The sequence below is a fragment of the Pundamilia nyererei genome, unplaced genomic scaffold, assembly GCF_000239375.1.
Source record: "Pundamilia nyererei isolate P.nyererei 1_Seehausen unplaced genomic scaffold, PunNye1.0 scaffold00234, whole genome shotgun sequence".
NCBI lineage: Eukaryota > Metazoa > Chordata > Actinopteri > Cichliformes > Cichlidae > Pundamilia > Pundamilia nyererei.
In genome coordinates, this window is record NW_005187635.1 from 511,526 (window position 1) to 536,903 (window position 25,378).

Below are 25,378 nucleotides of genomic sequence, written 5' to 3' on the forward strand. Positions count from 1 at the left end.
AGTAAATAGATGCTTTTGATTTTGCTTGTGCAGTTCTCAGACAGTTGTGCATCCACAGACATGCAGTGAAACTTTTGACAAAGGTTACTGCACAACTGCAGATGGTATCCTTGATTTCACGCGTTCTGCACTTCAAAACATATTGTGATTTCTATGGCTGTTTGAACTGAGGTGAAAAATCTCTGAATGTGACCCGTTCGCATGCACTTAATTGCGCCTCGGCCCTGCAGTGTGACAAGTTGCTCACGGGAAGCTGTTCAAAGATCCTCTACATGCTGCAACAGGAGATTTGTTGACCATTGCAAGAGCAATAAGGATTTTTAGGGGCATTATGACTGGGTTAATAAAACACAGCTGCCCCTAAAAGTCCCTCACTTTTCTTGCTGCCTTTTCTTTCTCTCTCCCTCCCTCCCTCCCTATCTTTGTGTCTCATTCCAAACTTTTGAGATCAAACTACTAGTACATTCGCTGGCTTTTTCAAATGCGATTTGGTGCATGACTCCGGTATCTGTTCAGCCCTGGCTAAAGAAATGAAACAACCTGAAGTGACCACCGTGTCTGGAGTTTGACCTTTTAAAGGGGCTGGGTCATATATTTCACGAAACTGAGCATGCTTTCCAGTATTTATGAATTGTATATTTATAATGGCAGAGTTTTATTGGGATTTGCAGTGACGTTTTTAAAAGGGAGTTGAATGAGTTCAGAGCAGAATTTCCGAGAAGGAGGCCTCCCTGTGTTCATTACAAGTTCAGCTTTCACAGAAAGCATAAACACAATCCGAGGCCGTCACCTTACACAGAGTTTTCTATATGATGCACACGATAACATACACACGCGCTGACTTATGTTCGGAGAGCAGTGAACCCAGTGACCCAGAGCAGAAAACAACCTGGGAATTGTAGGAAAAGTCTATTTAAAGTAAGTCTACAACCCTGCCAACAAATGGTGAGGAGAGAATATGAGACAGCCGTGGTGGAAAAAAAAAAAGATGTAAGCAACACTGTGCAGCAAGTGGTGAGATGAGTCCGATTGGACCTTTTAAACAATGTGAAATGCCACTGAGAGAGGCTTGGCAGGCGGCAGCAGCCAGCACTGTTTAATATCACAATTTTAATCAGCACACTTGGTGACTATCCCAGAGCTCTCCGTAGCCATGCTGCTTATTCAAACCAGGCTCGTTCCACCAAGCCTCCCTTACTAGGCCCTCGGCTCTCATACTCACACTGGCTTGTACTCTCCTGCAGCATATATGGAGAGCTCTTGGCTGGAGTGGTTTTATCTGTTTTCTGTGATGTGTCATTGCACTGTAGTGTGCTACGTTGGAGGGAATCTGTGATGATAGTTGAGCGCATCTCAGCGAATCTTAGGTGGACTAGACACATTTAATGTGTTCTCCCGATTGGATTTTAAATGTACTTTATAGCTATCTGATAAGAGCGTGAAATAGTTCTATATGTAACGCTGCCAATTAGCATTAGGATGCCACAATGAATTTCATTAGAACGCCCAGAGGTTTGCAAGGTGTCAACTTTCCAGTAACTTCAGTCCACAGCTACTTATTATAGACGCAACGAGTAATGGCAGGCTTGTAAACACAAATGGCCTGCCACTGATCTGTTATACGCAGCCTAAAAAACAACTCAGGTTCAAGTATTAAGAGTTTAATAAATAACAGTGACAAAAAAGATCAGCGTAACGACATCCCACCTACTGTGATGTCAGCAGAGTTTGCTCCATTTACAGGACACTTTTAAGTGTGTGTTAATAATCATGGAGGTCTTGTTTTCAGCAAATGTCTTACCTACGTGTCGCTTGCAGCACAGAGATGCCACCACTGCCCTCGGCTCTATTAATTACATAAAGCATCTAGTGTCAGGATGCTAAATTCATTAGTGAGGTATGTACGGCATGCTAGGGTCAGGACAGATATAGAAACAGGCCTCCAAAACAACTTCTTCACCATTTGACACACTTGTTCAACATAATAGAGGAGGCCACTTTAAGATTTTTGACAGCTCTGCCTGTTTTATTGAGATGCGTTTATGTAGAGCTTGAGCTTCAAGTTTCAACAGTAAATTCTGACTTGAGTGCTCATATGCATTTATTAGTGCTTTGACTGTTGCTATACACCTACTTTCTTTTCTTTTGAGGGGGGGGGGGTAAACAAAAACTAATTTGGCCCATTTTGGAAGAAAAAACGATGGGAAATGTAATTTGTTTTCAAAATAATTACTCACGAATTGTACAGCTACATGAGAACAGTGGGGGGGATATCAGAGGGGTTTTTGTCTTGTTTTTTACTCCAAATTCTTCATTGTATAAATCGGAAACAACGTCTGCTCTCGGTTTCTGGGTACACTTGACACGCACTCTTTTTTTCCGGCGCTGTATGTAAAAAGTTTAAGCTTGACTAGTCAAACACCTTTTCGCCAATAATTAAACAGTGACGTTCACTGTTTGATCTATAGACATATTCAAATCGTTATTTTCACATAACATGACATGGTTTTTTCTTTACTTTTTAAAATACATTCGTGTAATTTTCTTGTCCATAAACTTTTAAAATTTAACTAATGTTCGCGTAATTTTGCCTGGAGTTTATATGTGTAGGGATTTCATTTATGGTCACGTTATGTTAGTGTATTTTTTCCCTCAGTTTCGCCATAACATTTGCACTAATTATTCTGGGTAACTTTAAGCTATGTGTCTGCTTGCAACACAAAGGGTTTACCTCTGCTTTAAAATGCTGTCTGTTCCCTAAGGTTTTTTCTTTTCTTTAATAATAGATACATAGCCGAGGTGTATTGTCTATGACTTGGGGGGTCACATGAGCCAGAAACTGGGACTTTGTAGGCCAGTTGAATGAAATGAGGACTCACCTTGCCCGCAAAGACCCAGCCTCTGACACACTATCATCAGTCCCGTCGCCGGGGACTGCATGAGGAGGAAACTCCAGAGGTTTACATACTGAAATATCTCTCGACTGCGCGATTTCACTTTCAGAGCAAATAAGAGAAGATTTAATCTGCGCCTGTTCATACATACCCTCTAATCTGCTGCCTGTCGGTGTTCGAAGAAGTAGGCGACACCGTCGGATTGTAGTTACCTGTGTACCGGGCAGGTGTTCGCATCCCGTAGCCCATATGGAGACCTCTTCACGTAATACGCGCCGACTGTCTGGTGGGTTTGTCTGGCTGCCTGGAGGAGATCGCGTCTGCATGCGAAGTTGAACTTCACCGTCCATCCACCACCAGCACCACCGCCGCCCAAGTAATATGTGATCACTTGGTGTTGCACGCATCCCAAATTGAGCAAGATTATCCTTTTGGGGGGGTGGGGGCCGGGAACTGTCTTATGGAATAAGTCGGACAGTCCCCCTGGTCCATCTTTTTTCCTGTCTGTCCAAAGAGAAAAAACATGCAGACGCAACAGTGTCGAGCCTTGTGCCAGTCTCCCACCTCCCGCCCTCCCTCCCTTCCTTCAAGAAAAAAACGAGAGAGAGAGGGAGAGACAGCTTTTGCGTTTCCCAACGAGAGATCCCCCCGTGCGCACCCAGCCACTCACCCAATATCCATTCTGGAATGGGGGGCGGGAGAAAAAGGCACCCTGCTTGCGCCGCTGCCGTGCTGCAGCTTTTCTAGAGCAGGATATTCCCAAACAGCTGGAAAGAGCTGATATATGGTGCTGCGCCCTCGTGTTGGGCCCTCCCCAAAATGGACCGGTACTAAGTGCTAACCTGGTTATTTTCAGCGCGTCACTGGCTCGTTTCCAATTATAGGTTTCCGACAGCGGCACAGCAAAGTGACCCCGTAGTCTTTACTACACTGCCCGAGGACCTGAAAACGATCGAGCACCACATACAGAGTAAAAACCCGAGCATGTGCGTTTGCTTCTGAACTGCACACATTCCTGCGGTGCGTTGGCTTGCCCGTCCACATGCGCCACAGAGGCCCCCGCGCTCAGCTGCGGTGTCCGGCGGCTCCGCGGCGGCTCGTCTGCGCCTCTCTCAAGGTGTTCCCCTTTTACCGATGCTGTGCGGGAGGCTATATACATCCCAGGTTCATCACACCTCTCCCGTTACCTCCCCGACCGGCAACGCGTTAGTGTGCCGCGACACCTGCTGGCTGCAGCGCGACGTGACACTTCATCGTTCTGTGTATGTTTCAAATGTAACCTGTATTGTTTCACGCAGATCACCGATCACGTGTCGCTCCACAGCAGGTGGTAATTACGGCGTGACAGCTGGATTCAGTCCGTGGCTCCGTTAAGTATTTTCAGTGAGATCGTGACGGGTGTGTGTTTAGTTATAGTGCTCTGTGGGCCATTATTCCAGCCTCTCTGACTTCATTTACTCACTCTGGTCAAATATCTGTTGGTATTCTCTTCAGTTCATCTCATGTTCTTTGCGTCTTTTGCTTCTGTTTGTTCTTTCGTTTTCAGCTCTTTTGCAGTTAGTTATATTCGTTTATTTCGTTATATTTTTACTATATTGTTTGATTATTCTCTCAGCAACATTTCATTCTCCATTGATCTTTTACATTTTGTTCTACATTACTTACACACAATAGTCTATATTACATATCACATCTATTTGACGTGTGATAGGCCTACTATATTCTATATCTCTGACATCTATTATATTTTCAATAAATTGTATATAAATATTGTATTTTCTATTACATTCAAGTTTTTTGCATAATGTGAAGGAGTACTGTCTTCATTTTGTTTTGATGACAGTAAAGAATACTGAATCTAGTTTCTGAGGTTCAGAGGTTAAGGTTTGGTATTATCATCGGTGCCTGATCAGAATACATGAACACTAAAGCATTAAATTATAATCCAGTGCTAAAATGTTTATTTTTAGTTGAAATATGGTTTCATTAGTGCCATGGATTGCATGAGAAGTTGACAGGACGTGAGGAAAAGGGTTAATAAGATGTTGGAGCAGCTCGGTGAGGGTCAAGAGGTCACTGGACAACCAGCTCTCCATCACAGACAAACTACCTCCCCCTCTCCTACTGCACAATACGGACCGAGACACACACACCCCTCAAACAAACTCAATCAAACCAACAAAAAGAATGAACGGGCAAGGAAGTCATACCCACCCCTCCCAAACAAAACAGAAACTAGCCCTCCTGTGGGGACAGACAAGCAAACCACACAAAACACACATACCTCTATATCAAACCTCCTTCCTGTTGTTTGTCAGACTTATAGTGTGCATGGTAATGCCATTTGCACTGCTCTTTGCTGGAATTGTCTCTTGCACATTTTCAGTGTTATTTTTTTTTAATTTAATCCCACTTATACTGAAAATCCTATTCTCTCAATGTTGCATAAAAAACGGCACTCCCTTGCATCATAAGGCCTTTGACGTGTGGCTGTGGTACTTTCAATAATAGTGGTTTTATTGTTAATTTCACTGTTATCATTATTATTATTTATGGTGCTGCTGCTTCTGCTGCTGTAACACACCGAATTTCCTTGTGGAAGTATCTGTCTTTCTTTCCGTTACTACTGATGGCTCCAGATTTTTGGTGAGATGTGTATTAGAGGAAACGGTAATTAAAGGGCAGGAAGTGGGATCAAACAGGCTGCAGCCCTGATGGAGGACTTCCCTTTAAGTACAGCTGCAGCTGTTCTCATGCTGGCTTTGTACATCTGATTTGTCCTTTTTTGCCCCTGTGTCGTTTTTAATGATGAGTTTGAATCTTGTGTGAAAGTTTTCAATGTTTGTGCGTGATTGTAGTCTCTGTTCTGATCATTTATTCAGTTCTGTTGAGTTCTACTCGGTCCTGAGCTCATGCTCCACTTTTAGTCTTGCTGCTGACGCTCCTGTGTGACGCCCTCACAAGGCATCAGTCAGCTGCTTCACCTCACTTCAAAAGCCCATAGTAATAACACCGGAAATTGGAGGATTTCTTATCAAAATAAACGTATGACCTGACGCTCGGTACTAAAGAAGCTATTATTAATAAGAAAATCAATGATAACTTTAACCCGGTCTATTCAGGTGTTAGAGCCTTTCTCCAATAAATATATCTGTTGCCGTGGCCTCATTCCCTCATTGAGTTTTGCTATTATCGATTTAAATAGATAACTATTTAATTTTAAAGGTTCGGTCCGGAAGCGATGCCTCCGATCGAGGTGGACTTCTCGCCAACCAGCAATGACCGATTTGGTTCCTGACAAGAACACGCAGGTTTGCCACATAAACAAGATAATTCATTACTCCAGAAACAGCAGGACGGATGTTCATCATCGGCCTCATCATCGCTGTAGCATCTGACACTTGTCGGTGAGTTTTGGCTCCGTTTCGGAAACGTCTTCGTCGCGTTAGTGTTACAGCCTGAGCGGTTTGTGCGCAACACAACAACACGTCCCCCCTCAAACTGTGGATTAGGCGTGAGGTTTGCGAGGTTACTGATCCCACAAGGCCAAACGCTGTCATGCTCGTAATGCCAAGAATCCAGTGGGTGCGTGACGTCATCGCGCGTTGGAGTAAGGTTCGCGTTGTTTTCAGTAAAAAGTGCGAAAAAGATACGAAAGTTTAAAAAGGAATATATCAGTAGTTGATCGTTTTTGTGTCAAGAGTTAAAAACTGGGTTAGTTTCATCTGTTAAAAGAGTCGTTATCTGGTTATTTCATTAGCAAAATAAAAAAATATATAATTTAAAGTCATCGCTTTTGTTTCAGTGAAATAAAAATCACGCAGTAAATGTTTAATTTTTAGCTGTGAGTTGGTAGAGTAAATTATGAAAGTTTGTACTTGAGCACAGGGGGTATTTATCTATCAGCATAAAACATGTTGATGGTTCCGACTTAATCCTTAAATTTTGGAGTTTTGTTTTATTTTTGTTTTTATTTTATTTTATTTATTTTTCCAATTTCATTTTAGACTTCATGTGGGGCATATTTTTTTGTGATTTTCTTCCTTTTTGGAGGTAATAGAGGCAACCCAAACACATGCGATATCAGTGGAAAGCAAGGATGTCCAGGATGTAGTAAGATATCTCAAATAAGTCAAAAGATAGAGACCAAGACGAAATGTCCATTACAGAGGACATAAATGAATAGGCTGGTTCTCAGGAGAATATATTAAAGTTCTCTGTTGGATACAATAGAATGCAATAATATCGAAAAACAAATTATCATTAATATTATACAATTATGTTTATTCTGAAGTTAAAAAGCAAATTGTCTTTATCATTATTAAATTAATTTAAAAAAATACAGTAATTGCATGATTATTATTAACGTACCTCAATCGCTTAAACAGAAGAGTTTCACTTGCAGACAGCTATCCATCCATCCATTTTCCTTGTCTTATCCAAGTGGATGTGCATGTCTTCCCACTCCTTTTCAGATACACAAACTAAATCTGAAGGTGTTCTGAATAAATTAAACAAAACAAAATTCAGGGTCTTGGTGTGGCTGGAGCTCACTCCACAGGTGGACAGGTAACCTGTGTGTTGCAGGCTAAAACATAGACTAGCATTTACACCTTTCTTTCACCTTTATGTCTGTGGACTGTGGGAGGAAGTCCAAGTAGCCAGAAAGATCCCACACAGGCACGTGGAGAAAATGCAAACTCCACACAGAAACCCTCAGATTTTTCAGTAGTTTGGTTTATTTAAAACCTGATTTGTGTGATATTTTCTGTTCGTGGCTGTAGAGCTTTAACTGTATTTGCCGTTTCACAGGCAGTCATTATGCCCACACATTGCCATCTCCTCGCTGCACCATGTGTCACCCTCTTCTCTTGCTCTCTCTTTAGTGCAGCAGGGGCCAATAAGCAGCGGATGCGGTGGGCGTCCAGCTGCAGGCGGCCCTCTCAATGGTTTCTCCCACCATGAAGGCGCTGGTGGATGCCGTATGGGCGGTGTGGAGCATCGGGGTCTCCATCTATGACTACATCCACACCAGTGCGATGGAGGAGCGCATCCACGCCTTGGAGAACGTCATCACCATCCACCAGTTTGTGATTGGGCTGTTGTCTGCTGGCGTGTTGGTACTCTTCACCTACATCTTCTTTAAAAAGCTCTGAAGATGTGTGATGTGGAGGGCTGGGGTTGGCATGTGGGAGGTGATGTAACCAGAATTTTGGGTACATTAGAAATGCTCACAGGAGTCGTGGTTCTCGGTTTTGGTGTTCATGGAAGGTACGTTAGTATAGTTTCAGGTTTTTCTTTGTGTTTTTTGGAGGGGGAACACATACAAGCATATATTGTATTTATTCCTAAAATAAGAAAAGTGCTAGAAATGTGGAAAACACTAAAGATCATCAAGATATTAAGTTCATTTTTAACTGTTTTAAAATGTGGTCCAACTTTTTTTCCTAAACATGTTTTGTAGGTTAAAACGTGCTGAAGTACACGCCTTCTAATAAGCGTCCAACTATTTTTAAAAGGCTACAATAGATTGAAGTTGAAATTCATCTGCTGATATTCATAAAATGTTAACTTTTTTTCTTTTAATAGCTAAAATACTGAAATTGTAACAGTTTCCACAAATTTAAGGGTTATAAATCCTTAAAGACCATCATGAGCTGATATGGCTCCCCTTGCACTCTATTGCAGATTCTGCAGACTGAAGCTGCAGAGTAAAATGTACCCCTCACTGCATTAATATTTCTCAGGTTAGCTTCCCCCCACCCCACCCAAATTTTAGAAACAGGAAACCCAAGTAGCTCAACTCCACTTACAGAGAAATTTGCAGCTCTGCTTGTTTTTGTAGTGGGATCATTAAACATACCACTTTCTGCCTTAATTAATATTTTCATTCAATGAAAAGTCAGTTCAGGACAGAGATGATGTAGTTTTGTCTCAAAGATCTTCTACAGAGGACTGTCATTAATTTATCTCAAGCTCCCCCCAAAACTGCCACATGGACCTCATGTTAACAACCTGTAGGGTGTGAAGAGAAAAACACCCGCACGCTCTCTGTATTTATCATTTTCAGTTAAACATGCTTTTGTCTAGTGATACAATTTGATACTGTAGGTCTACATGTGTATTTTCTACTAGATTTTAATGTGTAACATGATCTATTTATAAGCTTTTTCCATTAATATTGTTATACCTCATAACTTTCCTACATTGCTGTATAAACTGTAACAATTTAAAGTGTCCTTACACACTGTAAATATATTTTGATGTTGGCAGGTGTGTTTCCCTTTTAGTTGGCCTTGAACTCAACATACATGTGCTATTCCCTCACAGAGTACTGCTGCTGCTGCTTCGTATTTATGGTTTGTGACCTTTAAAGGCAACATTTTGTACCATAAAAGGTGAGAATTAAGTGATACTTGATACTGACAGCAAACAATGTGTGATGTAAAGTATGCTTCAGAGGATAAAAGGATGTTTTTATCAAAATAACCGCTCCAATCTATAAGTGTTGGAACAGTGAGAGCTACCGTTACACAACTGCTTCGTTAAGAAAAAGTGGTTGTGTAAGTTTACTGCGTCAGACAGACCATAACCCGAGAAAACACCCAAGAATGAAAGACTGTTTTAATATCATCTTCATAACAGCATTAAAATTTATCTTCTCAAAATGACAAACGTGTATTTAATGACTCTGGGCGTCATTACTGTCGGGTTAACAAACGCAGCACAGACCTTAAAACAAAAACGAACACCTGTTGTAAGAAAAAACAAGTCTGTGAAAATGAGAATTGTTCTTGTAACATGGCTGGAACCTTTAAAGAGGAACGAGCAGGTTTATTTTGAATGAACCGCAAACAACAGAAACTGCAAAGCTGGGAACGAAAGAAATTCAGCACGGGACCAGTCTTCAATTAGACTGGGAGGAAGAATCACTCAGAAACGTGCTTGTTCGTCAGCTGACAAACCTCCACAAGGTATTTGTTGTCTGAACTCACAGCCTTGTTTTTCTGCTACTTATAAGTGTCCAGTCTGAAGGAGTGCATGTTTGGAAATGAATCTTTCTACACTCTCTCCTTCCAGAAACTTCATGGCTCTCCAGTGGATCTTTCCACAGTTCTCTGGCTGACCGAGGGGTCCGAGTTCCTCGCGGATGTACTGCAGCCACAGATCTTTAGAAAAACGAAACAGGAAACAGTTATGTTTAAAAAAAAAAAAACCTAAAGGTTCTTAATCTAATTACCTCTATCCATACTTTTACACTACAAGGACAGAAGTATTGAGCCACATCTCTATAGAGCTTATAGCATTACAAGTGTGCTACTGTAACATGCCACTCACTGTCTTCCTCCCTGAGCCTGGCTCTGCCAGCGGTTTCTTCCTGTCACAAGGGAGTTTTTCCTCCCCACTGTTGCCAAGTGCTTGCTCAAAGGGGATCATTTGATTGTTGTTGTTTTCTGCATAATACTATTTATTTTTTCCTTTAATATATAGGTCAAACTGAGTGCGTTGAGGTGATTGTTGTTGTGAGTTGGGTCACCAAGTGCTGGGACACATAATGCACCGAGACCTTCATGCCATGGGTTTCCATGGCTGAGCAGCTCCTGTAGGTGCAATATGGAGGTGGCCCGGTATTTTCCATCTCGTCTAACTTTGTTCTTTAGCGATACAGATTCTCTTGAACGTGTTTTACTCTTGTCCTCTGACTCAGTCTGATCAACTAACTCTAACTGTTGATTAGCTGTTCAGTCCAAACCTGCATTTGATTTGTGCTCACATAACATACAAAGACACATCCTCTCGTTTTGGCGATCTCTTTTTTAATCTCTTCCTCTAATTTGTAAATACTGTTCCTGCTGTTCAACCCCTCTGTTGGAATTGATATTTTTTATATTGTCATTTGTGCTTAGAAATATATAATCATTTGTACGCTGATAAAAATCATATCCTTATTAGGTCTGATAAGATTCTGTGTGCGCGTGTGTACCATGAGTTGAGAGGAAGCAGCCTCGACGTTATCATTTCCATTATGGCTTTAGAAACCAGAATCGTTCTGTTTCTTATAAGTGCGAGACTTCACACCTTTAAATGTTGTCTGAGACATGACCTGTTGCAAGTTCCTGTTCTTATCATTTAGCGAGACGCTTACTTCTGCCTTTCTGCATACCTCATACACAGTTTAAGTTCATTGAAAGGTCGTATGCCTATGTATGGTACAGCTGTAAACACACACCCACACACACAGAATATAGACACTGATGTTGTTCAGATATGCCTGCTTAAGAATGTCACATGTATTTGTAATTGCACATTCGTGAATGATTGCTTGCTGACAATAAAAAAAAGGGCTGTAGCGAAGGAATCAGTTGAAGTTGGCTAAGGACAGGTGAAGGCCTGGGCTGACTTCCCTCGCGGGCCACAAAGACAAAGAGCTCTGTCTTGACTTGTTTTGTCGTGCAGTTATTGTGTGTCTCGTGTTCCAGCGGGGTTTGTGCCTAGATAAACCCAACACCCTCCACCACCCCAGCATCCACCTGGGTCTGTTTGTATTAATGGGGAGCAATGAGCTCACAAACTTTAATATTCGTCTTAAAACTTGAGCTTGCTGGCTGAGCTGAAAGCATAAATAACACCAGCTTTCCGGTTCATTCCAGCTCCTTAAACTGATTTAAATTCACCTTCATTGGAGGTGCCGAACTCCTGCAGCACCCTCTCATAGTAGTCCCTCAGATAGTTCATCTTTGGATTTTCCTGAAAAAACAACATTGTAATCACATTAATTGTTTTCACTTATCAGCAACATCAAAGGTATCTTTCCAGTGTCAAACTATCAATGAAGTCAGTACAACATAAACATTATAGTTGGTGGCAGGCAGAAGAATGAGGATGTCACTGGGCTTCATATACGTACTTGTTCCTTCTCGATTAGAATCATTCTGGTGAAAAACTCCTTGGACAATGGGCGGTTTTCCTGTAAGCTACATAAGAAAAATGCAATTTAATTAAAAGGTATTAAAGATCCTGAACGTTTATTTTGCACCTGCAGGTCAGTGCTTTGAGACCCGTTAAACTTATATGTTCCTGCTGCATTTATCACCTAAATTAAAAACTACAGGAGCAGACAGAGTTATCTGATTTTCACCTTGTAAAGGTCTTCCTCGCCTTCTTGTAGCCTCCAGTGGAGTAGGACCAATCGAGGTAGCACTCTTTCATCTCCATGGCAACAGCCGGGACTGCAGACAGAAGACCTCTCTGGGAACAAGCAAGAGAACAAACTGTCTGCAAGGCATATCCTCATTTCAGAGGCAAAAACACTATTAATCTTGCCTGCTTTAGCTTTTATTGTTTACTCTTTATCTCATCTCTAGCTTACTCAGCCTTTTCTGATCACAGTCTGCCTGCTGTACTTTATACTACAGTGCAGGATCATATTTTATCCTGTCATTAACTTCTTATGTTGCGCATTTCATTTCTAACAATTCAAAACTGTGTTTCCAGCGTAACTCTTATCGATAAAATATCGGTGTAAACAAATCCACAAAAAATGAAGCGGATAAATTGCTCTAAATGCTGCAGGCTATAGCAAGATCACACTGCAGCTGTTCAAACGGCTGGATTCGGGTGCACTACCTTGAGGATGGCTTCTGTCTCCTCGGCACTCTGGCTGGCCTTGCTCCACTCAAACTGCAGCTGCCACAGTGGTAGACTCTCCTGTCAAGACAAGACGCGGTTACATGAATGAGCTTCACCCACCTTAAAAAATGTGAATGTACCTTACGCCTGTTCATTAATAAGCAACCATTAGGCGCACGCATTTTGTTCAGACACAAAACTTTCACGACTTAACACTGATGAATAACAACAACGTAAAACAGTCAATAAAAGAACTTCTGGATTATCGTGAGTTTGTATTAGAGGTGCCTCACTGTTAAAACACTTAAGCAGTGTTGACAGTCCAACCTGGGATATCTGTCATCAGACTGAGTGTTTCTATTAAACACTAATGTCAATTTTAAACTGGCACATCATTGCTAGCTTGTAAGAAACACAGCTACCAATTGGGTGGTCAGTTCTGATCTTTTCTAGTAAGTGGGATTGGTATCATTTAAAGTAAATATGCATCATCCGGTATGACACTACAGCTGATATTCACATTTGAGAAGCAGCAGGAACCAGAAAGGATTTGGCCTTCTCAGTCTCCAGTGAACGTGTCAGAGCATGCAAAGCTCAGATCAGAATTAGTTACCGGGTTTTGCCATTATATGCAGAGATTTTAAAAATGAATAATCACTCAGGCAGCATCTGTTCTCAGCCAGGAGGGAAGGATCAATATACCTTCTGGAATCGGCATGAGTACAGAATGACAGGATAAAGAACATGCTTACATTTTCACCATTGATTTATCTGCACTTCTGTGCTTTTCAATGTGGAAACTTAACATTGTTGGATACACAGGCCTCCAACCCTGGAGGTGTGTGCCACTTCTCCACGCTCAAACAGGGTGTTTTGTTCAAAAGAAAAGACTTGCATAATAAGCAGCTGTACTAATCCTCCTTCTCAGGGCCGTGGACTTATGAAACCCCCACCACAACAATAATCAGCTATTCTATTCACTGCTACAAAGGCCCGCGGCTCAGTCGAGGCATGCGTATTCATAGTTGTACAGAACTGTGCAACTATGAGGGAGGTTCAACGGAAAAATTAAGAAGAACGTTCTGACTACTCTGAAATATAGGAGAGATTGTAAGATAAGGTTTAATTCACCACTGACCAGAAGAGTACATAAGAAATTCTAAACGTTAATTTATAAGGTCAAACTGAGCCGAGATGGAAATCGGGCTTCAAATTATTAATGGTCAGACTCAGGCTGCTGCGTGGCCTCCATAAATATTCTCCCTTTTTTTTCCTGTCTGCACTGAACTGATTAACTGATATTAATTTCTATCTGCTCTCTTCTGTAGTTGGCACCTTCTTCTCTGTCCCCTCTTTCCTTGTACCCGTCTGCATGCGTTTCTAATTCTGGACCTGCTGTTCCTGGTCCGTATTTATTGGCCCCATCAACCTGCAAAATGTCTTTTTAATATATACACATGCATGTCTACCGTTTCCCTTTATTCTCTCTGCACTTGACACTTGTGACAGATTCCTGCCCTAAACCATAACAGCCCCCAGCTTCATCATTGGGGTAGCTTTTACCTTTAAAAAAGGTAAATCGATACACAAATATCTGCACGATTAAATGTAGTTTTTCACCTGCCTTCATGTGCGCTCAGACAGATGAAGACAGTTGAGGAAATTAATATGACTGAACAGAGACTAATTAGGCCAAGGAGATGGCCCACTTATACAGCACTGCTGGTGGCTAGTGTGTGTATGTGTGTGAGTGAATCCATATGTCTCTTTTCTCCAAGGACAACAATTAAAGCGGTGCTGCCACTCAGTGTGTGATAGTGTAAGATGAGAAAATTACTGAACCCCATTATGTGATTTCAGAAAAGCAAACGTGGCTCTCCCGGTCTAGTGTGTGTGTACCTTGGGATTAACGTGTTTGAGAGCGTCCTGGAAACACCGGCCTATGTCTCGGCTCCCTAGCTCCATCAGCGTCTGCAGGCTCAAACTCCACATGGTCACTGATTGGCTGTAGCGCTGCGTGGCTGTCATGGCAACGCTTGCTGCTCCCTCAGCATCTCCCGATGAGAGCAAGATTTGGAGCTGGTCACATGGACAACATCAGGTTGGTTGATTCATACATCAGTAAAATGCAAGGTATCGTTTCCTTTTTGAATATAACCTGATGTTAAAGGAGTTTTTCGACTATCACCATTTTCAGTTTTTTTAAACAATTTCAGTCCCATTACCAGACAAACTAATAATAATAATACAACCACCAGGATATCCATAAAGCCACCATGTGCTGGGTCTAAATGTGCACTCTGTTTACTTTGTTATTCATTATTGCTGGACAATGTGTGTTTGTCGCACCACCAAATAAATTAACAAACAAATACAGCTATTAAATAATAGTCACACAAACCCATAAATTACTTAGAGTGCTTGGTATTAGCCTCGAACTACTAGGCCAACAATTACCACATTTTTATTCTAATTGAGATTCTCATCATCATAGAACTGGTTTCATTTGCCTGAACGTCAGTGTGTTAGTAACTTCTGGCTGTCGGCCTCAGTTGTTTCTGCTTTTCCAATAACATGTTGTGTTTTCGGTGCAGTGCAATTACATTTTCATTCCGTGTTACCTCTGCTAGTGTATATCTGAAAGAAGAGACGACTTGCAAGGTTTTAAAGATTTTTGCTGTTCCTGTCAGACTTTGCCTGGCGCTGCTCTTACCCGGCCAAAATGAAACGTGGTTTGAGCGAAATGAGAGCCGACAGGTCATCATTCAAATAAAGAGAAGACAGGCTTACGGGTGCCTAAAATTCCATTCACACATTGAAAAGAGGCTTTATCTCACCCAGTTCTTGTAGTAATTCTCCTTCAACAGCGAGCAGTCATGGGCACGCTGCAGCACTCCCAGCAGCCTCTCCTGCCTCTGTGATACAAACACTTGTTTTTACTCCAGAAAACACTGAAGCCATTGACATTTCTCAGCGTACCTGAGGAGGAAATAACTTCAGGCCAAACTTAAGGACTTTTCACTTACTTTTTCTTTCAGCTCTTGGACGTTGGTCTTCCTTTTCATCCTTTCCAACAAGAAAGCCACGTAGCAGGTCCACATTGGCTCTGGGAGGCAAAGCAGCGGTTTCTTATACTAACGGAAGCAGTGAATGAATACATGCAGGAACAAGGATAACATTTTACAACTTTCTGGGCTCCTTCTTGGAGGTTTTGACCAAAATAAAATTCTTCCATTAAAGCTTTTAACCCACTGCCAGCATGTGCAAATTAAATAAAAGAACAAGAAGAGAACAAGAAGAGATCATTCTTGTTTTGGTAATATGGGTGCATTGACACATAAAAAAGCTACACACACGCTCAGCTGCACATTAAAGAAAATACCTAATCAGCCAATCATATGGCAGCAATTCAATGCATGTAGGCACGCAGACATGTTCAGGAGGGCCTACTGAAGTTCAAACTGCACATAAGAATGAGGAAGGTGATTTAAGTGATCTCTAGGATTTACAGAGAAAGGCCAGAAAAAGAGAAAATATCCAGTAAGCGTCACGTCTCTGGGCAAAAATGTCTTTCTGACATCAGAGGAGACTACACCAGACTTCTTTAAGCTGACAGGAAGGCAACAGTAAGTCATTACAGACGTGGGATGCAGAAGAGCATCTCTGATGCACAGATGACACTCCCATCAGCTAAGAACAGGGAGCTGAGGCTACAGTTCACACAGGCTCGCTATAATTGGACAACAGAAGACTGGAAAAATCTTGAGTCACAATTTCTGTTGTGACATTTGGATGGCAGGGTGAGGATTTCACATAAACAACATGAAAGCATGGATCCACAAACACTTATGGCTGCTGACATAATGGTGTGGGAGATGTCTTCTAGGCACACTTTGGCCCCTTGAATACCAACAGAGCATTGTTTAAATGCCACAGCCCACCCGTATGTATTGTTGCTGACCACCCTTTATGACCACAGTGTATCTATCTTCTGATGGCTGCTTCCAGCAAGACAAGGCACGTGACACAAAGCTTAAATCATCTCAAACTGGTTTCTTGAACATGACGATTGTATTTTATATTTGTATTTTATTGTACAGCACTTTGGTCAGCCTTGGTTGTTTTTAAATGTGCTTTATAAATAAACTTGACTTGACTTGACGAGTTCGCTGTACTCAAACGGCCTCCGCAGTCACCGCAGCTTTGGGATGTGGGGGTGAACACGAGATTAACTTCATGGACGTGCAGCCAACAAATCTGCAGCAGCTGTGTGATGCTATCAAGTCAACATGAACTAAAATCTCAGAAGAATGTTTCCAGCACCTTGTTGAATCGGTGCCATGAAAAATGAAGGAGGTTTGAGCGTAAAAGGGGTAAGATGTCCTAACAAAGTGGCGTCTTTCTCGTACTTCTTAGTTTACCCACCAACTTCATTTGCAGATGAAGATTGTTACAATTAATAATTAATCACCAAAGTCTAAATCATGTCTCAACAATTCATTTTAAAATTGAAATATATATGTTCTCTCTGTGTATCAGGAAGCTCCTACCAGTGTTTAGACTCTTGACGCCCTCCTCATAGACCTGGCAGCAGCGCTCCTCTCTGCGGTTTATATCTGAGGCCCTGCCTTTGGCAGTCTGGAGCTCCTCTCCTGCTCCTGGGGCCTCCAGCTCCCTCTTAGCCATGAAATCCCACGTGGAGCTGTCATCTGTGTAGTTAGTCTGCAAGCTGGAAACAAGAGGTGAGATGAGGTTACTGCTTAAAGGTAACACTATGGAAGTTGAGGAATTCAGAGTTCATGTAAAAGAGAGTTAAATGAAAGCCTTTTGGAAGTAAATTACTCTTGCAGGATGGAGTCCTGGAGGTCTTTGGTGAAGTCAAAAATAGCCGCTATGTTCAGAAGTGAGATGACAAACTCTGCTTCTGTAGGATGAAAAGATGCACAAGTAGAGACACACGCTAGGTTGTTTCCAAAGCCAATGGCTTGTTCTTACTCACCACCATAAATATTTTTAATAGACAGTTGTCACATTTAGCTAAACTAAGGTCCAATTTTCCCCAGGTAGCAGGTCAGACATATAAATTCAATATTATGAGACAAAACCTCCTTCGCCGTAGTGGGAACGCCGTCCCAGAACAGTTTTAAGAATGTGACTGCGCCAGAATACATGAAAGTGATCTGCCAAACAATGATCACATCCCAGAAAGCATTCAAGTTGTGCACTGGTGTGTCTGGACTTTTGTTTCGGTGTTGTTATTAAAAATAAAAATCTTACACAGTTTTTCCATGAAAAGTCCTTCCACATATGTGAGTCTGTGATTTCAGCGTTTTTTAACAGGTATCCTGTGCTCAGGGTTGATTTCAATTGCCAATTCTTATCCCCATTTAGTCTTTACATATCCCACTGCTAAAGGAATTCACTTTAATGACAATATAGGTGGTCTTGAACTGAAATAAAAACTAAATAAATAACAGTTTGCAGAAAGAGTTTAAATCTACGGCTCTACAAACTATGTGCATTTTATTTAAACAATAAATGTGTTATTTTTAAAGCCCAGATTTACTAAACAGGCCTAAAGATCATGCAAGCACAATCCCTATATAGTGTACACAGGTGTGCTTAGTTTTACGGCGATTTATAAAAGCTGAGCTGTTTTCTTAACACACAACACAACTGCACTTTAGCATTAAGAGTTTGTTTTTTTAATATTCTCTGTTACACCTGGAATTTTCTAACATCTGGGTCTTGAGGAGCAGTTAAGACCCTATGTGCATTGGAGGCTACAGGAAAGAGTGCGACAGCATTATGCTGCTCTTAATATTCAAATGTATTTGCAGCATAAACACTTAAGTTATTTTATATTTTCTCATATTTGCACAGGCCTGTGAATAACCATTGACAAGCTTACCTTTGATTTTCCCTGTAGCATCTTTGTATACAACCTCAGCCAGTTTACCACTCAGGATCTCTGGAGAAAATTCATATTCACCCTGGAAGGTGTGAACAGTGAGTTTTAAATACAACGAGCAGCATATGCACGCGCTTACTTCCTACTGTTTTGTGTTTGCTTTGTTTCACGCTCACCAGGTCCATCTGAGCCTGCTCCAGCTGAATCTTCTGCTTCCTCAGTTTCTCACAATGCAGCAGCTCCATACGGAAATACTAACACAGAGTGGTTGGAGGATTTTAGACGAGCATGTTTTAAATGAATAAACTGTTGCTTAAAGTTTTAAGTCTGGGTTACCTTAAATATCAATAATAAAAAGAAGATATTTGGCATCTTTTACCTCCTGGTAGACTTTCTTATCATTTGGGTGGAATCGCAGCGCCCTCAGAAACAGGTGTCTGGTGCTCTCAGAAGAATTTCTATCCTCCAGCTCGCTCTTGGCAGCCATGATCCACAGAGCTAAAGCGGGACGGAAACAGTGTTTATTAACAGCATTCGTCTTGGTCATCTCCAAGATTGCAATCACAGATTTCCTGCCTTGGTTTAATTTATTTTAACGCACATTTCCAGCCACTAAACATCGGCAAATTGCAGTGTGTTTGTAATGCCCCCTTTCTTCTGTACCTGGTTTGTCAGGATGGATGGCAAGCATGGCTGAGAACACCTTGCTGATTTGGCTCTTGGTGGCCTGATGAGTGAAAGGGATCATTATAAGAATGAGAAGACACGGTGTAGAGCAGACTTATCGGACTTGAAGGCAAGTGATGAGATCTTTACATACCCATTTCTTACAGAAAGCAACGTGTGAGAGCCATAGCTGCACATCATCCTGCGGGGGAAAGAAGACGTGTGACTCTTCACTCCTTTCGGCTTTCATTCCTTTTTGTAAATTTAAACCCAATGTAAAAATCTACAATTTAAACTTTTTTTTTTTGCCATGTTTGTTAACAAAAAGCATCATATTACTTTCCAGCAATGGCTCAGTTACACATTAGATAATATCATACAAATTTAGAGGAAAAAATGTCTAAAAATGTTACAAATATTGGATACACATGGCTGAATTTAATAATCTGATGGTAAAAAAAATAATTATTACAACCATACAGAATAATAATTACAAATTACAAATGCTCTATTTACACTACCTTCCACTTATTTGTTGCTCTTTTAAAGATGCTATTTATTCTGTGGATGATGGGGTACTCAATCTCCTCTCGCTTAAACTGGTAGTGTATGTGCTGAAAATGAAAAAGATAGTAGAGTCACTCTCAGGTGTGGTTTCCTGACAAATATAGTTTTTAATCACATGAGCTTAAAATAACAGATTCGGTTTGTAGGATACTTACTGCTCTTCTCTTCTTGATCAGCTCTAAAACGTTGATTTCATACTATAAACAAAAGGAGAGTCTCTGAACATGATTCACGATCTTTACTTATTTATTGAAAGAAAGAAACATGATGTATCATCACAGCCCCCTACCTGAATGTATGCAATGAAGTCCTCCTTATTTACGATCAGCCTGTGAAGCTTGTACTCCAGGGCTGTTACTCTCTTGATTATTGATCTAAATGAAAAATAGAACAGAAGAATAATGTTGAATCAGTGAGAAGGACTTGCATAAACACACGGGAATATTTTCACATGGAAATTTTAATACTGACCAACAGTTTTTGTATTAGGAGAAAAGAAAGCACAAAAGAAGAATGGGACATTTTGAAGTCAATTTTAGGAAATACAGCATAAAATGCATTTTTTGTACACTGAATTTACACTCACGGGCAGTTTTTAGGTGCACCTTGCTAACACTGGACCCCTTTTGTCCTCAGAACTGCTTTACGTCTTTGGGGCATAGATTTAACAAGATGCTGCAGATAGTCCTCAGAGATTTTAGCCCGTACTGACATGATAGCATCACATAGTTGCTGCAGTTTGTCAGAGAACATCCATGACCCGTACATTTGGTGACCGTGGAGGCCATTTGAATACAGTAAACTCACTGTCATGTTCAAGAAACTGGTTTGGAAAGATCTGAACTTTGAGACACAGTATATATTATTCTTCTGGAAGCAGCCAAAACAATGGGTACACTATGGTCCCAAAGGAACGTACATGGTCAGCAGGCTGTAGCATTTAAACGATGCTCAGTTGGGGCTAAAGTGTAAGAAAATCAAGGTAAATTACCAGTTTCTGAAATACTTAGACCAGATACCATGCTACGTCATTTATATCATCTTTGTTCCATATTCAGTTGCTCAGTTTGAACTTCAGACCACACAGGAAATCAAATTATAGGACTGATCAACTGAATTTAAAGCAGAGCTTTCCATTAGGTCAGCTTTCTGCTCATTGGCTGCTCATTGCAAACAGGACGATTGAAAAGCAGGTGAAAGAGGGTACAGGGCTGGGTATTTGCTCTTTCTGACATCATAAAGATCCAACAGTAGAAAAACTGTATTTAAAGCAATCTGGAGCCTAGTTTTACGCTTAAAGAGATTATTTAAAAATTAGCCTCATTATTAGTAAAGGGAATAACTCCTAGTAGATAAAAGTTTAACCCCCACAACAGCTGTGGCTCAGGAGGTAGAGCTGGTTGTCCAGCAGTCAGAAGATCCGTGGTTGGAGTCCTGGCTCCTTTAGTCTGCATGTATCCTTGGGCAAGACAGTGTGCCATACATGCATGGCAGAAAAAAAGCACTCAAACAAACATGCGTGATTTTGTGAATGAAAGTTATACTAGAAAGTGCATTGATGCCTAACTAGAGTAGAAAAGTGGTATCAAGGTAGCATATTCTGTGACGCTGGACTTCCTGAGTTAATTTTCTTTCCTTTGCCTGGCTTCAAATCACCCTGGGAGTACTACAGAAGCACAACGCGTAGTCTGCACCAGATCTTTCATTCTCTATGCCATTCCTGTATCAAACTTCTTGCCCGACTACTACAGCTTCTGTAATAAATACACCCAGTAAAGAAAATAGAGCTGTGTCCAAGAGACTTCTGAAGAAGAGGTCAAGTGTTGGAAAGTGATGACTTGTTGGGGTGTTTAAGACAGAAGGAATTCTCCTGACAAGTGCTGATTTCTATTGTGATGTTACACAAATATGGTGATGTATCGATATTCCTATAATGTATTGATCATCACCAGTTACTTTGAGATTCACAACCCTAACACTGATTTTAATTAAGGATGTAGATGTGCAACTATCTGCAGAAGGGATCTTCAATATTTCCTCCTTAAATCTTCAGGACGATATCTTCCATGTATTTCTGCTAACTATAGATGTCAAAAAGTTAAGTTCAGATGCCCAGATTAATAAAAGCACTTAACTATATTTGCTCTTTATTTTGGGGAATTTTTTTTTTCTAAATCATCCAAAATTTAATCAGTAGTAAAAACCGTTTTTTGTTGGGGTTTTTTTGGAGAACAAGAAGATGATCAATAGACTTTCTCAGCTTCATCTCTCGCAGTTTCTCGGCCCTGTAATGTAAATAATTAAATATTTCACAGGTTCGAGGCCCTCTCTGAGAGTGCGTCCGAGAGTACGTGATGGGCTCACCCATCACCTCTTTTGCTATTTTCCTGGAAGACACAGCGTGTAAAGGCTCGGTGCTGCCTTACTTGACTTCTTTCTTGGTGAACAGTCCCACTCTCTCCAGCTGCTCCAGCTCAGGGATTCTGTCCTCGATCCGCTGCTGAACGATCTCCGCCATCTCGTCGAAGCAGCCGTTAAACGCTCGTGTTCAGCTGCTGTTTGGTAAAACTTAATAATGGTATAACAACTGTACACAGAACACCACGAGAGGCCAACTCTATCCCCAATTACACATGTGTGGAAGTTGTGACTAGCGGAGCTTCCGGTTCCGTCTGCAAATAGGTCCGACAGGAAATCTGAGCTGGAGGAAACCTTTGTTAACTCAGAGTTTTAAACTCCCAAACTCCCTGTTTCACAACGTATTAAAGATGAAACGAAAATTTACCTGTCCTTTTATATTCGAAAACGGTTTGGTGTATGTTTTCTCACCTCAGATTAATTTTCATATACACCAGGGGAACATATAGAGTGGGGAAAGCTTTTTTTTCAGAACTTTATTTGAAATTGTAACGTGAACAGTCAGTCATCCCAGCTCAGTTTGTACAGTAAACATACAGGGCAAATAAGAGTAACAATAAGTATTACAATGAAAATAAGAAGGGTAAATAAATAAATAAAAGGAAAAAAGAGGGATGTGACAGACTTCATAATAGCTTTGTACTTGAAAATTATATCTGTGACAGCTCATTTGTTGAAAATTTCTGAATGAATTTCAATCAATGATGAACCTCTTTTATTTGAAGTTAATTTAAGAGAGTTTAAGTAATATTCAATTTCAAGTAAAAAACAAATTCAATAATGGGGTTGAGTTTTAAAATGTACATTTATGTATGTGGAATTTCCCTAGTAAGATATAAAGATTGACAATGGTACATAAATTTTTTTCCTTTGGTTTCAAAATAACTGATAATGTCCTTCCCTTCAATTTTGACTTCGTATGTTGTTTTGCACAATATATAATTTTCAAGTTCTCTCCACAATGTAGTACTATATGAACGAGGGGGGAAATGAGCTGGCACAAGCCCCCTCACATTAATTGCATCATAATAATGCAACATATCAAGCTACCCTCCAATATATATAATAAAATAATCAATAGCTGGACCATTGATGTGTATATATGTACGCACATCAATGCATCAGTAATTATGATCCAATGTACATAGTATTGCATATAATTCTAAAAACTGCTTACTTTAGGTACTTTAAATATAGTTAAAGAATGCACTATTTACTACTCTACATTACTTGGGTAGAATAATTTATACATTTTACTTAATGAAAAGTCTACATACTTTCTTTTTGTTGCAAAAGGTTTATCCAACAAAAATATATATATTAAAAATCTTGTGGAGCCCCATTTTATGAAAAGACAGGTGGAAGAGCTGAAGATGTTCAGAATTTCACTGGGAGTGATCAGGATGGACACGATGAGAAACGAATATATTAAAAGAAAAACTCAGGTTAAACTGAATATATATATATATTTTTTAAATACTATCGTCACGTTTAGCGTGGAATAAACGGTAAAACAAAAAAGCATTTTCTAATTACAGTGCAAAAGGGAAAAAAAGCCAACGAGTGAGAGAGAGAGAGTTTTAAGATGCGAGAGATTTATGACGTTTAGCATGGAGTTTATAGTTTGTGTGTTATGTTGTATTGTGTAGTTAGTGTCTTGTGTAGTCATTGTTTTGTTTTGTGTGTCAGTGGGTACAAATGAAGGCCACAAAGGTAGATTTCAATGTAAACACCATCTCCAGGTGGAAAACCAGAGGAGTGATACATCTCCTGTTGTCAGGCCTGCAGAGTTTATCCCTGCGGTGTTCTCCTCTGTCTTGTGTCAGACAAACAATTTTTTTACTGGCACAAAAAATTTTATCGGGCATCTTACTGTGACAACTGATTGTTCTCTCATTTTAGTTATAGTAGTATTTTTAAATGGTTGTACAAACAAACAAAAAATGCCAGATGAATTGGCTACATTTTTAGATAAATAGTTGTATATAACTTTATAATTTACAAAATTTGTGCATAAGTTTTCAAAATTTACAATTTATATTTGTATTTGAAGTTATGAAAATAATTTGCTAAACGTGTCTGTGGTTTTTACAGTTAACCCCCCCCCCCCCAAAAAAAAACCCAACTTCTAGGATGTTATGTTTTGTGTTTGATTTCAGATCAGTTGTGTTAATATAGTATGTCAATGAAAAAATAACAGTAAATTCAGATACACGAGGTTGAGCTGAAAAGAATGATTCCAAGCAACGCAAGGGGAAAAATAATTTAAAACAATTAGAAGGTGAAATACAAATGTAAATCAAAAGTACATAAAAATGTGAATTCACATGTTTTATGTCACTGATCTGATTTTTTTAATTATGTGGGCTACAGAAAATAATTAAGTGATAGACTGTATTTGTATGAAACGTGTATACTTACTGCATTTGAATCATTTTACCCATATGTAACACTTGCATGTGTGTTTTTCAAAAAAGGCTTTGATTTTGCCACCCTATTTGATTTCCATGCTACCATCATGCCACCCCCAGAAAATTTCTCTAGATCCGCCCCTGGTTGAACGCTTTGGATACAAAATTAGAGCGACAAAGCTGACGTAGTTTGGACATGTGCAGAGAAGAGGTAGTGGATATACTGGACAGAGGATGTTGAATATTGAGCTGCCAGGCAGGAACAAAAGAGAAAGACCTCAGAAGAGGTTTGTGGATGTAGTGAAGGACAACTTGCAGAAGTTTGGCGTGACAGGTGAGATGGAAAAGGTGAGATTTAGCAGATGATCTACTGTGGTGGCCCCAAAAGGGAGTATCTGAAAGAAAGAAAGAAAGAAAGAAAGAAAGAAAGAAAGAAAGGAAGGAAAAAGAAGGAGCACAGCAGCACTTTTCATGTAATAAATCTATAATAGGACACAAGGGTTCACACATTAGTCTCCTTTGTGTTCTTATTCCTCCCTGTGCCACCCCATTAATAAAAAAACAACAACAAAAAACCTAGAAACGCCCGTGATATAACGTAATATTTTTTCTAACGTCTTCCATGGATTAGAATATGATCTTTTAAAAATTACAGTAATCGTAGCATTTATACCACGTATGTAAATATTACAGTTATTGTAACCTGCTGGAAGAGTACAATCTGTTTGAATAATGTCGACATTATTAAAAACTAAAAAGTAAATGTTAGGTTTTTAGGTTATTTGTTTAATGTTCTTAGCGTCCACATTTTATTACTAACATAGATTTTATCCACACTTTTCTACTTTTACAGCACAATTTAACCTACAGCACCTGTATCC

General features: G+C 40.2%; 1 protein-coding gene and 2 long non-coding RNA genes across 4 annotated transcripts in view; 1 reads left to right on the forward strand and 2 right to left on the reverse strand.

The window, feature by feature from the left end:
- The window catches only part of LOC102200164 (uncharacterized), a 36,653-nt gene extending 33,207 nt beyond the window's left edge, over positions 1-3,446 (reverse strand). For both annotated transcript variants that reach the window (XR_312146.1, XR_312145.1), the window contains exon 1: positions 3,107-3,446. This is a non-coding gene — a long non-coding RNA (uncharacterized LOC102200164). The remainder of the gene's footprint in view (positions 1-3,106) is intronic.
- A 2,692-nt stretch (positions 3,447-6,138) lies between these two features.
- On the forward strand, positions 6,139-9,565 carry LOC102200722 (uncharacterized). The gene is made up of 2 exons (XR_312147.1): positions 6,139-6,301; positions 7,781-9,565. It is a non-coding gene; the product is annotated as an uncharacterized LOC102200722 (long non-coding RNA).
- utp6 (UTP6 small subunit processome component) lies at positions 9,504-22,473 on the reverse strand. Its single transcript, XM_005748951.2, has 19 exons — positions 22,095-22,473; positions 19,958-20,042; positions 19,824-19,865; positions 19,623-19,715; positions 19,256-19,303; positions 19,099-19,162; positions 18,815-18,933; positions 18,612-18,689; positions 18,436-18,517; positions 17,367-17,448; positions 17,075-17,253; positions 15,551-15,630; positions 15,362-15,439; positions 14,424-14,603; positions 12,522-12,602; positions 12,034-12,143; positions 11,803-11,869; positions 11,570-11,642; positions 9,504-10,063 (listed from the first exon to the last, which is right to left on the reverse strand). The coding sequence occupies exons 1-19, from the start codon at positions 22,184-22,186 to the stop codon at positions 9,909-9,911; spliced, it is 1,788 nt and encodes a 595-aa protein (XP_005749008.1). The 5' UTR covers positions 22,187-22,473; the 3' UTR covers positions 9,504-9,908.
- Positions 22,474-25,378: the final 2,905 nt, after the last annotated feature.